The sequence below is a fragment of the Ammospiza caudacuta genome, chromosome 7, assembly GCF_027887145.1.
Source record: "Ammospiza caudacuta isolate bAmmCau1 chromosome 7, bAmmCau1.pri, whole genome shotgun sequence".
In the NCBI taxonomy this organism is placed as follows: Eukaryota; Metazoa; Chordata; class Aves; order Passeriformes; family Passerellidae; genus Ammospiza; species Ammospiza caudacuta.
In genome coordinates, this window is record NC_080599.1 from 17,947,026 (window position 1) to 17,960,221 (window position 13,196).

General features: G+C 41.0%; 1 protein-coding gene across 3 annotated transcripts; it reads right to left on the bottom strand.

Moving 5' to 3' along the window:
* Positions 1-247: 247 nt before the first annotated feature.
* RGS18 (regulator of G protein signaling 18) lies at positions 248-9,768 on the bottom strand. Of its 3 annotated transcripts, none has more exons than XM_058808444.1 (5): positions 9,461-9,768; positions 8,680-8,781; positions 5,609-5,670; positions 4,424-4,590; positions 248-2,191 (listed from the first exon to the last, which is right to left on the bottom strand). In XM_058808444.1, exons 1-5 carry the CDS (start codon positions 9,577-9,579, stop codon positions 1,937-1,939), a joined length of 705 nt encoding a protein of 234 aa, XP_058664427.1. In that variant the 5' UTR covers positions 9,580-9,768; the 3' UTR covers positions 248-1,936. The 3 variants fall into 3 exon arrangements, with proteins under 3 accessions (XP_058664427.1, XP_058664426.1, XP_058664428.1); XM_058808443.1 differs by having other exon boundaries at positions 5,609-5,673; XM_058808445.1 differs by lacking the exon at positions 8,680-8,781.
* Between the last annotated feature and the right edge of the window lie 3,428 nt (positions 9,769-13,196).

Genomic DNA, 13,196 nt, shown 5'->3' on the forward strand with positions numbered 1-13,196 from the left:
GTGATGAATAAACCAGCACAGATAATCATTACAAATGTGTTTCCTCTCTGTTCCCCAGGTAAAGGTAAGAGCTTGGCGATGGCTCCTGGGTCACTGTGGCTCAGCAGCATTTCCACATGAGTTTGGATCTCTGTGCACAGTAACATTTTGTTTATTGTGGCAGTGATTACAGCTAGAGTTGAACCTAGGTGAAGTCTTCACATCTTCCTCATCAATGTACTGATGATAAATCAAATCCTGGCAACTCTTTAAGTAGATCTGATTTATTGGAAGTTAATAAAGCAGACAGGGAAACCTACAGATCCAGAAGCTCTTATACACCCCAAATTAATAATGAACACAAAGTCCCATCCTCAGGAACTGCATCTCTTCTCCTTCACCATTTACAGAAAGGGGAGGGAAAGGGAGAAAGCTTAAATTCCACAAGAAACAATGTAATATACAAGTCATAGTTACAGATAAATCCTGCAGCCCCTTCCTAAACTGAACCAATGTTTAAGATTTTAAGAACTGCCCCAAGCTTCAAGGTATGTCTGCATCAACTGTGAAAGAAAAGGACAGAATGAATGTGTGTGCTGACTATAAATAAATATGTCTGTCTTTGATAGTAAAGAAATAAAAAAGATTTCTCCTCCCTCTTCTATAACCTATAGAGAGGGTATTAATGTCCAATGGAACTGAAAGTTGTCCTGCCTGAGTCCAAGAGCTGTAGTAACAAAGTTGGTATACCATGACTGTTTATAAATAAAAGTAGAAATATTTTATATTTATATACATAGACATCAGCTGGTATTTAAGAATACACATTGTGTTAAAATAGCATTCTTGTCCCCTTGCTGCTGCTCATTTAGTTGCAAAAAATTAGAATACATGCATTTGATGCCAAAGCTAATATATACATCATAACTTAAAAGTAGACAACAGACATGTGGAATAAGAAAAATGTAACTTAAAAAATTAAATAGGTATTTTTACGTTCCTCTTAAAATAGGCAATGGCCACATTTTAATTATAGATTTAATTATGCAGTGTCTTTAGTTAAAATAAATGTAAATTGGCATTATACCTAATAATGTTCCTGTGTGTTTTACAGTATCAGAAAATACCACAAATTCTCTGTGCTTAGTGTAGGAAATATTGCAAAAAAACATAAATGTGTGCAAAGACTGGATACAGATATTTTAACTGTGATGAAACTCTGGCATAAAGGTACAGGCCCAGGATACGTGTTTGGTAATATCAAATGGCACTATATGAGACATTTTTAAGCAGGAAAATCAAAATTTTCCCCCAAATCTGATCACAGTCTTTGCTGTGAGTTTAAAAAAAAAATTCCTATATGAAAACTCCACATGTTATGACTTGCCAATACATCACCCACTTTTCTGTGAAAGTGAGATTCTGCTCCAGACCTTTGACCTGCTATAAATGAATTTTCTTTTGCTTCACCACTTAGTTACACCCGCTGAGGGTTTGGTGTTTAAAACACACCCGGGTTGCTGCAGGAGCTGGGGGTGAGGAGGGCCGAGCTGGGACAGGGACACATGGGGACACAGGGGTGAGGAGGGCTGAGCTGGGCTGTCACCACACAGGGACACAGGGGGTGAGGAGGGCTGAGCCGGGCTGTCACCACACGGGGTGAGGAGGGTTGAGCTGGGACAGGGACACATGGGGACACAGGGGGTGAGGAGGGCTGAGCCGGGCTGTCACCACACAGGGACACAGTGGGTGAGGAGGGCTGAGCTGCGCTGTCACCACACGGGGTGAGGAGGGCTGAGCTGGGCTGTCACCACACGGGAACACACGGTGTGAGGAGGGCTGAGCTGGGCAGTCACCACACGGGGTGAGGAGGGCTGAGCTGGGCTGTCACCACACGGGGTGAGGAGGGCTGAGCTGGGCTGTCACCACACGGGGTGAGGAGGGCTGAGCTGCGCTGTCACCACACGGTGAGGTCCGGCCGCACGCCCTGGAAGTCGTTGACGGTGAAGGAGCGGGAGCGGCGGCGGAGCGGGGCGCGGGCCGCGGGCCGGCCCTGCAGCAGGCCCCGGTAGGCGGCGGAGCGCAGGAAGCGCGGGTAGCTGTCCTGCTCCATCAGCCGGTACACCGTGCTCTGCGCCGCGTCGAAGGTGCTGCGCAGGGGCTGCCCCATGCTCTGGCTTGTGACTTCCTTGGTGTGAAAGTCCAGATTCACCTGGAGGACGAGGAAAAGGGTATTTAATGTACATTCTTGTATATCCAGTGTTATTATCTACAGCACTGATACAGTACACCAGGAAAAGACTTTTCTGATAAGAGTGAAGCCTTAAGTTTGAGCCTTCATATTTTCCAGATTCTGTACTGCATTAGTTTATAACTCTGAACTTCTTATAAAGTGTTAGCAAGTTCTCTCCACAGCTTAGACAAAACTATCCTTTTCCAGCCCCAGAACCAAGGGCACCACTGCATCTTCAGGCCCAAAAAGTGCAAACGACAGGGAATGGAGGAGAGCAAACTGGGAGGATGGGACTGCATCACCTGGAGCTGGAATTGGAAAATTAACCCCAAGACAGAAAAGGACCAAAACATAAAAGTGTGAAAACTTGTGACTTGTCGTCCATATTGGGTGTAGCCACGGCCAGGCTCTTGTACTGCCCAAGGTGTATCCTGTGAAGGCCTTTAATAAATCTCTGTTTTATTCCTTTAACTCTGCCCAGCCTCTGTTCTAGTAGCCTCTCAAGGCATGAGGAGGACCTTGAATCCCCCATACAACAGGATATTAACACCACAGAATTAGCGTGTTTGCCTTCAGTGGTGGCTCTCAGAAAGTCTCCACAAATCCCATTGTATCATTGGTACCATGGAAAACTGGGGAAACAGAAGAAAAACTCTGATATTTGACTAAAAGTAACTTTCTAACAGTGAACACTGTATAGTCAAAAGTTCCCAGCTTTGCAATACCAGACTATTACAGATCTCCCCTGCTCTCATGTAGGATTAAAGTAGAACTGGTTCTAATAAGATGACATTACTGAATAGTTAAAAATTCTGGTTTCTGTGTACTTTCTGTAGTAGGAAGGTGAAAAAATTCTAATTTTTTTTTCATTTAAATGGGTCTCTGGAGGCCTTAGATTGATGAAGTGTATCAAAATTACTATTTACCCCATGTGCTGCTGTATTCACCCTGGGAAATGTTTAATAGTATAAGAATTTTAATGAAGTGACAGGCACTAGTTCAAGCACATTATTTTGAAAAATAAGGTAGGATATATTTTAAAATTTGTTGACCCAATCAAAAAGTGACTTCAATAGTGTAGATCTAAGAGCCGAAGGGCAATTAGTGATCAGAGAAGGGTCCACTCATCCAAAATTTTATGATCCCATCAAACTGTAGGCTTAGAAATTGTTTAAAAGAGTTCTGCTGGACAAGGAATCAGAGGAGATGTGCAAGCTGCAGAGCTATGTGGTCTCAGCTGAGCCCAAGGGAGGAAGTCACACCAAAGCCAAGTGTCCAAGATGAACCACAGCTTCCACCCTGCCTGCACCAAACTCAAGAATGGCAGAGAAAGAAATTGTTAAGTTACTATGACTTCCCTGCCTTGTCCTCTCCTCAGCTTTCTCCTGCTCATCTCTTTGCTTCAATCAGTCTCAAGCATTGACAGTGTCAGCACTTGTTACCTGTCCAGGGCTGCTTCTCCCCAAAGGCACACAGCAGGGAAAGGAATGGAAAGGGACATAAGTCCTTAAAAGTAGGCATTTCCTAGGAAAAGCAGATCAGAATCCTAATGCAATCTATGGGAATTGCAGATGGAAACTGCACCGCTTTGCAATCTTTTCACTAAAATGAGAATTACACCTTTTTCACCCTCATTACAAGGAAGCAGAAGTAAGTGTTTAACTTCTCCTATTCTGGCAAATAAAAAAATACAGCTACTGATCTACTCAAATGGGATAGAATTAAAGGAAAATGTAAGTCAAAAAGACCTCTTCAAGAGGCTGCTTGTGATTTCACTGAAATTTGATGATCTCCCAACCTGTTCATCTCCTTTTTAGGGCAGGCAAAAAATTATTTCTTTTGTTCATTTATGAACCCTTCATAAACTTCAGTAAAATGAATAAGTTGGAAATATGAAAACTTTTTTCATTCTTAGGATATTAAGAAAAGGCCTTAGCATTGGTGAGGATTGTCATATCAACATCATTTTGTGCTGACAGTAACACACCAGGGATATGCAATTGGAGGTGGAGGGGTGGAAAAGGGAGAGGGAGTCAATCAAGACACGTCCGTGCTCCTTCCAGCGTTTTGACTTTTATGAAAGTCTTCTTATATCAGGGGACTGCAGGATTAGCTCTTGAAGCTGCTTCTGGGCATGCACTTCTCAAAAGAAAGTTTCACCAGATGCAGTTGTGTCAATCAAACACTATGTATAATGAGAAAGGTCTTTACCTCTTTTGGAGCATCTTTCTGTATGAATGTTTCAAAAATGGTCTTGGCTTTTGTCAGAAGATCATGTGCGCTTTTGCTTTTCTTGTAATCCTCACAGGCTATCCAGAATTCGATGTTCTCCTCACTGAACTCAGTTTTCAGAAACTTTGTGAAGGCATCCAGCCCAGCTACAAAAGGGAAAGTTGAATTGCATTAAAAAAATCTATCCTTATCAGACAGTTACTCTTTCAAAGAGTCTGTGCAATGTAGTAAAATATGTTTTGCTCCCTTGGAACAATACCACATTAGAGATAAGTATCCTAGAATACATAAAGGCTGTAAATAAGTGCAGTTTCTCCATTGTGATCCTGTAACTCTCCTTACAGAATTCTCAGCATCAGTAAAAAATGCTACCAAAATCTCATAAATTTAGAAAAAACATTAAGCAAAACATATGGGAGTATGTGGAAGTGGTGGACTTTATTCCAGCTGAATATCAATTCAGTTTGATCAAAACTCTATTTGAATCTTTGCTCATAAGTAAACTACTCTTCAGCAGCAATTTAAAATGGATGGCTTTCAGCATCTCTGTAATTGGCTTTATCCTGCTGTTGTTATGCTGAGGATATTTTCTTTGCCAAGCGTGCTTCATCTGTGGAAGTAATGCAATTGTGTGGATGTGAACTGTTCAAGGAACAGATTTGAAAAGCCCACAGTGTCCAGCACTGTAGCTGAAACATGTGGCTCTCCAAAGTGAAGGGAGGAACATATGTGCATTTGATAATTATGCGAGCAGCAGGGCCTCTCAATGAAGGCCAGCTTGGATCTAATCACTGGCTTAGAAATAAACTGTCAGGAGTGACAAAGTCTCAAGTATATGGAGCATATGCAGTTAGGAATATTTGAGCAATATTATGGTTAAATGTTCCTGTTTACTGAAGGGAGTCTGCTGTCTGCTGTATTACTTTGTTCAATAAAACACCAAACACAAAAATTATTTTAAACTATTTTCACAAGTTGACAGCAAGCTATAGCTGAAGAAGACAAGAAGAGCAGGAAACACATGCTGCCATAAATGACCCATCATACCTAGTTTAGGTAACTGGCATGTCTATTCAAGGGCATAACTGGATTTTATGATTTTCCATCCTTTACCATCAATTTTCCATCCTAACAGTCTGCATGGAGAGACAAAAAACTACTGACCTTTCTCAGAAAGTAGTTTGTCGAAAGACTCTCCCCATTTCACTGCTTCTTCAGGTGACACACTGCTTAAGAAACAGAAAGGAGTTAGAATAATTGTTCATACTGTGCATTTAGGAAGCTGTGTAACACACATTATCTGTCACCATTGTGGCTCAGGGCTGTTCCACAGAGCCTTTGATTAGATCACCTCACTAAGGGAGATCATTCTCTAAGGGGCATCAGGAACATTTCCTTTAACTCACTCTTGACATTTTTTCCTGCAGAGTATATTTCTTTTCTCTTTTTCTAAAAACATCAGAGCAGAGGCTTTTCACTGTGGTATTTGTGTTGTCCTACTAATCTTTAAGGCAATTGAGACCATGTAGCATGGTGAATCATAAGGGAAGCAGGTCTTGTCAGCTATTTAAACTTGAGATAGTCATGCAGAGATGTAGTTTTGAATATGCTCACTCTGAGGCTGTTACGACAGTCTGCTTTTTTAATGAAATATACAGAATTCTGTAGCTTGAAGAAAAAACTGTAGCAATATGGTTTAGGTGTCAGTTTTACAGGGCAATACCACGTGTAGTCTGGTTTGTTTACCACAAACACTTCAAATGCCATGCTATTCTGAGACACTGTGCCTCATTTATAAAACTCCTCATGTTCTTCATTAAGTATGTCAAGTTGCACGTGTTTCATGTCAATTTTGAAAAATCTGCCCTAGGAAACAGCAAAGAAAGGGGGAAAAGAAGCAAATTTTATCAGTTGCTTTGTGGATGTGCATGTTTGGAACCATTTTCATTCCAGGACAAATCACAGGACACTGAAAGTATCAGTAAGTGACTGGTCTGGGATTAGTTGATCAAATCAACTTATGGACCAAACGTTTCTGAAACATGATCCCACTTCCTCATCAAGGCTTGCGGTTCTGTTTCCTGATTTACACAGTTTGGGCTCCCTTGGCAGGGAGGAGGCACGTGTAGTTTAGATGAAAGGAAATTCCAATCTCTTTGGCAAGGAATTTAAGCCAATAATGACTCTGGGTTTGCACAACGTGAAAGGAGGCGTTTTGTTTTGGTTTTTAAAATTTTAATAGGTATCACATGTTTCGTAGCTGAAGTAATTTCTTGCAGGAATGTAAATTTTAACTAGGGAGAAGAAAAGAGTTCATGAGGAGAAATTCAGGAAAGCAGGGGAATTCTGGAGTCAGGGAAATGAGACCTTACTCCCTTACAGCGTTTATTAGGTATGAGAATTTCAGAAAGTCCCATGAACTTTGCCAGCTGCAGGTTCCTGTCCCTACAGAAATTATTTTGGCCATAGTAAAAGATAGAGCCTTATGTCTTTAGACCACATACTCAGTTCACAAAGGCATGAAATACTGGAGAGGATCTTTGTGGGTTTGGAAACTCCTCCCCTGAGCTTCTGGTTTTCCTTCAGCATCTGCAACAACCTGGGAGCCTCACAGACCCCCAACACCTGAGTGCAGCAGTGAGCTTGTGCAATAATAAGCAGAAACCAAGATTTGTTCAACTTTGCTGCTTTCTAAATATGAGAAGAAACTAATTTAAACAAATGAATAGACATTTAAACTAAAACCAAACTTCTAAATGAACAAATTAACTTTTCTACTATCACCTCAATTTCCATCTGCAGTGTTTTATTTAAATTTCTTTCTATTTATTTTAGTAATTCTGTGTGAAAAATGGAAATTATAAAAGCTAAGTAAATCACTTAATAAATTTCAAACTATTATCTCACTTTTTTATTTGAAAAAGAGTAAATTTGTTTGGTTGGTTTTTTCCCATTTTTGACAAATATAATTGTCACTTTAATCCAAATATAAGACCAGCAAAAATCTACAAGTTTCTCTTTCATACAAGAACAGTCAAATCTCTGTTAGTCAGGCACCAGCGGAGAGTAACATGGTAAAAGACAGCTGGCTGAATGAGGAAATGATGTTAAAAGGGGGAAATTCTTCAGAGAATTGTTACTGCTCTGAAAGTGCCGTCTGGCAGATTGTAAGAATGCAGTGAATGGCTGTACTTTGCATTAAATACCTGGGGTATGTGAGCCACACAGCACTGTCTGGCTCTATTTTCTCTTTACAGATGCAATCTTAGAATGGTTTGACACGTCTGCAACCAGGACATCTCAAAACGTGAGCAATAAACACGGCCGGGTGACTCAGATGCACCGGTGGGATTGTTTAGATACCCCCTCCCCAGCCACTTTTCCCCAGGTCCTGGAAGCAGAGTTTGGGTCCTTAGGTGACCTCTACCACGTGCTCATCAATTAGCACATTAATGGCTTGTAGAAGCAGCTCTGGTCAAAGCAGGCAGCTTGTGAAGAAAGCTTGTCAAGAAAGTGGGAACTGCTGGAATAAGAGAAAAGGCTGTGGTAAGCACTGAAGTGTTCTGGAATGATTTGTGGTGGAAAGAAAGGACCGATACATTCTTTCGGCCACAGTGTTGTAGCATTCTACATATTTCTTCTCAGTCAGGACCTACAAATGCAATTCTTAGTATAGCAATGTCTTGGTACCCCACTGAAGTGAGGAATTAAACTCTTATGGAAGTCAGTAAACCCAAGACTGTACCCTGCATCGTTATGGTAAATACTAGGGACAATACTACCAAAGTGTAGAAATTTTGGAGACAAGTGTTCAATCAATTACTGCAGTTACTGAGGAACTCTGCATTCACTGTTTAACACAGCTATGGCATTTGTGCATCACAGAAGTATTTGGAAAACCTGCTTTGCCAGGAGCTGTATGATTTTCCTGCCAGCTGCATTTCTGAGTGGATTATTGCTCTGTACAGTCAGTGGACTCGTACCAAGGCTGCTGGCACAAGGTTTAAACCTCTCTGCAAATGTATGGGGGCCAAGTGGTGTGAAAACACTGCTGATTACCTCGATGCATACCAGGTAATTCTGTAGTGTTTGCATGCTTGGGTTACACAGAGAAATTTTCAAAGTGTTACTCTGCCCAGTCTGAATGCACACACATGGGTACAGGAAACATCCCAAGTCACACAGGTGCTTCTTGGAGGGAATCACCAACCAACCCAGTCTTTTACAATGTTTACCTTGCTGCTTTTGTCAAGTTTCCAGGTTTGCCAAGGTGATCACTTTCATGGAATTCAGGTTTCTGCAGGAGCAGGCTCAGCCTATTTCTCTTCTGCTTAGCTCTACGACAGAATTGGAGTGGCTTTTCAAGAAACATCGTAGAAAATTGGTTTTTCCCTCTCAAGCATTCTCTGCTTCTGCATTATAGAGCTCCCTATTTTCACTTATAGTAATGTTGGTGTTACTTCTCCTAGGTATATTATTCACATTAATGGTTTTTTATTCATAGCTTAGCACATATTTTGCACTGGCAAAGAAAAATGGAAATCCTTTAATTTTCAGCATGCTTTTAATTTATTTTAACGATGAGGGGCCAAACTTCCCATTAGACAATGTAAACAGTTGGCTCAGCGTCTTCTACTTTTAATGTTTCACAAAGAAAAAAGGAAGTATTGCTTCCTGTCATTTGAAATTTTTGAAAAAAGCTTTCCCGGATCATATTCAGGCTTTAGAGAAGCATTTCTCAGAACTTCTTGCAATCTCTCTTTCTTAGTATTTTTAGATCATTAATTTGGAATGTTTCTTGTCCCCCCCAAAAAAACCCCGAGAGTTCTTTGAGATAACTATTCTTAAAGAGTTAATATTTTACACATACAATTTCTAGGATTGCAGTTCATGAGTTCTCACATATATGTCAAAAATGAAATTAGCTGTGCCCTAAATTCACCCCCACAAACTATGCTAGAAGAATCCTCCATGTAAATAGAACACACAGAAGGCTGGCATGACCTGAACACTTACCCAGGCTTGCTTGCCTTGTTTGGCTCTTCCTTAATTTCTGGTTTCATGACTTTGTAATAGGGTTTATCCTTTGAAGCAGAAATGTTGAGTTGGGGGAATAAAAGAAGTGGGTTCTCCATCTTCCTCTAGAGAAGCTTCCAGCTAGGTTCCCTTTGCTCCCTCGGCCCCGCTGCGTGCTGGCTCGGGCTCTCACATGCTGCAGCAGCCTGGACTGCCCTGGCCAGCCCCAGCCCTGTGTCCAGAGGAGCTGGTGGCAGGAGGTGGCTCTGTACTGGCCTCTGCAGCTGTGCCCACTCCGGGCTCCGAGGGCAGCTCTGGCTGTGCCCTCGTCCCTTGGGGAAATGACACTGCAGCTCTGCAGGGCTCATGCTACAAACCGCAGCCCAGAGCAGCAGCTGCTCCGCGCAGCTCAGCTCCTGTTCGGGGTAGGGCGACACCAGCCCCTGGCCCCAAACACCTGTACATGCCCTAGGCTCCTAAAATTAACCTTAATGACAGTAATGTCACATGAAATAACATCCAGCCTTCTCTTCAGCCCCCAGAAGCACCCCATCTGCCCTTAAGCTGCCCTCCGCAGCATCAGCGCTGTGTGCTGCACACAGCTCCATCCACAGCACCCTGACTTCAAACTCAGAGTTTCTCAGTGTCTCCTCCAAGCTTTGGCTGATCAATCATTTTGCAAGCAGATATTTTAATTTTTGCACCATTCTTCAGAAATTACAACCACCCACTGCTAATTTCTAGTTCATCCACGAAATGCTCCCTCTTTCACTTCTCTGTCTGTGGATTTGTGTTTACTTGCAATCTCCCACCCAGGATAGAAAATCTTTAGCTCAGAAAAAAAAACCTCTGCATTTTGAATTTTTTTTGTGTTACTAAATAACCCAAAACTTCTCATTTCAGTTTGCATAAAGTAAAAATAGATTAATCTCTGAGGTTCATCAGCGCAAGTTATCTCTTCACATACAAGTCTGATGTCAGTTAATTTTCTTGGGTTTAAATTCAGTTTCTCTTGGAGGTGTCATAAGAACAATACATCTAATAAAGAAACATCTTCAGTGTTAGCTGAATGAAAAACTGGAAAGGGTTAAAATTACTGCAGTTAATTGATTAAGAATTTAATAGTTCTCATGTTTTTAATGGCAATGTCTCATTTTGATTTCTCAGGTAGGACACTGAGCTTCGAGGAGAAGACATGACCTCATTACCCCCCGTAATTTTGTTGTGTTTTACTTCCATGGGTACTTCTGGTGAGAGTCCCACTGTGGCCTTTTTCATGTGGAGCTAAGGAGAATGGGAATGGAAGACACTAATATTCAAAAGAAATGAAAAAATCCCAACTCTGCTAGGAATCCAAATTTGTGAAACATTAAAAGAAGAATAAGATGTAATCTATCGTGATTTTTTTTTAAGAGTTAACTGAAAAACTCTCTTGTGCCACATGTGTGATACAAATTTTAAAATCAGACTGAATGGGGAACAGTGCACAACTGCCTTTTGTAACCCAAGGGACTTTAGGAAGCAGGGTTACAGTTTAAACCTAATTTTCAATTTCAGACAAGGCTTATATCATGCATATTTTAAACTGGCTTTAACCGCAACTGTGTTTCATAATTTATTCTGCCTTTAAAAGATAAGTAAATAAAGATAGACTGCATTATTTTATTTCACTTTTCTGCAATAGTGGTGGTCACATGAGCTTTTTTTACCTGTTACATGTATAAAATATTGTCCGTGCCCATCTGACATAATTTTTTTACCTGCTGATTTCAGCTCCTGGAAAATATTTGTAATTTAGCCTCCACATCCTATCTAAGCTGATTTAAGGAAGATTTGGAGATGGAATATAATTTAGAAGTGAATTATAAGGGGCCGCTGTGCCAGGCAGCTTCTAGATGGGGATGAGCAGCTGTGTCCCCTCTTTCAGCACCCACCAGCCATGGTCTGAAGGGCCTGTCCAACTCAGATTGAATTATTCCTATACTACAGTGCAAGCAATTGTGTCAGTCCTGACTGCAGCAGTGTGCTGTGCAGCTCCTGAGAATTCACTTAGAAATCTGGAGTGTGGAGAAGGGGGAATAATCACAAACAATTTTCCCCCACTCACCCACACTTCCCCCTCCCCATTAATAGAAAGCTTATACTAAATCTAGGCCATGAAGTAGCCAAATGACATCCAAGTCAGTCTGTGTTTTGTCAGCACTGCTGCTGGTGCTAATGAGCATCCCTGTTTTGAATTGTAAGCTACAGTGGTTATAGTAACAGTATTAATGACTCTGTAAATGCTTCTGGCCCATTTTGGGTGCTGCAGGATGACGATACAGGAAAACAAATAAGTTATTTTAAAACCAGATAAAGCAGACCTACAATATTATGTTGATGACATGACTAGAGATCTAGAAAGCTCTAAAAAAATTGTGATGAGAACTAAATGTCCTGTTTCCCAGCTGTTTCTCTAACCACTGAAATATATTCACAAATCTGTTGGGAAGGAGGCTCTGATTTTTAAACCCTCAAATCAAGATTCTAAAATATGAGAACAATATTGAGTTAATGTTCTGTTACTTGCAGAAATACTTTTTTCAATTGCTGGATGAATACTAAATGTATTTTCATAGCAATCTTCATGTGACACAAAAGTAAAATTGAATAGAGCATAAAGTGCAGGATGATGAGGTCATGTGCTGATCCTTTGGGCCTTCCTGTTCTTTGGCTGAAAAGTGTCTGTGCTGGCTTCTGTTGGTGTTTGATAAGGTCTTGTCACAGCTGATGATCAGGTCATGCTTGATTTGTATAGACACAGTAGCTGCCCACTGTGAAAGAAATATTGACTGACAGTGTTAACAACAAGGGCATTGTATTGTACACTTAGAATGTAATGTTTCCTTTTTACGGGGAGTCTCTGAGAGATTCAGGCTTTCAGTCCAGCTGAATAGAAGTGCAGCCCCAAGTGAGCAGTTCAGCTCAGCACAAAGAGCTGGAGCACAATGAGAAATCCTCCTTTGTCAGTAGTCCCAGAGCATCTCTCTCCAAAGCTGTTTTCCTTACTTCCCAGGTAAAAGCAAACTTTGCCTCCTCCATTTCCATTCTCATGTTCTGGCTCTGCCCAGGCTCCTCCACAGCCGAGCTCCAGCACTGTTTTTTTTCAAATCTAATCCTACCAGTATGGCTTTTGTTGGGTTATGTTTCTGCTGAAGGGAAGCAAAATTTGTGAGAAGAAAAACAAAATATCCAAACCAATAGTGTTTTTACTGCTTTTTCTTACAGGAAGAAATAAGCATGGAAAGAAACGTCACTGAAGAGTATGGGCTGAAAACATGAATTCCCATATTTATTTTTCATGTAAAGACATTTGAAGACTTGAAAACTAAAATTATGTGTTTTGAACTAATTTGGTTTTAATTAATAATTCTGCTCTTCAGTCACTTCTGACCAATTTATCACTCCTCAATATTTATGTTGTTTATTCCTTATCGGAAACAATAATTGGACGTAAAATTTAATAATAATATGATCCAACCAATGGTTGGTTTTTTTATCTCTTCCCCATGAAGCAAATCCAGAAGGAAAGGAGTTCTATTGGAAATGTCAACTAGAGGATCTTGCTGTCTGCTAATTCAGGGAATTTGTTTAGTGGTGCCCTTAAAAGATGTGTCCCAGGGGTGGGGGTTGTCGTGTGGGGTTCTTCAGTTAGATAAGGAGAATCATTGAGAAGCCTGCACACGGGTCACGTTGA

Excerpts from the sequence above, each read along its gene's own strand:
- RGS18 (XM_058808443.1), bottom strand. The coding sequence starts at position 9,579 with ATGGAGAACCCACTTCTTTTATTCCCCCAACTCAACATTTCTGCTTCA. Across the intron at positions 8,782-9,460 it reads AACAAGGCAAGCAAGCCTGG|AGCTAAGCAGAAGAGAAATA; the intron begins GTAAGTGTTCAG and ends ATTCTGTCGTAG. Across the intron at positions 5,674-8,679 it reads AACTTGACAAAAGCAGCAAG|CAGTGTGTCACCTGAAGAAG; the intron begins GTAAACATTGTA and ends CTGTTTCTTAAG.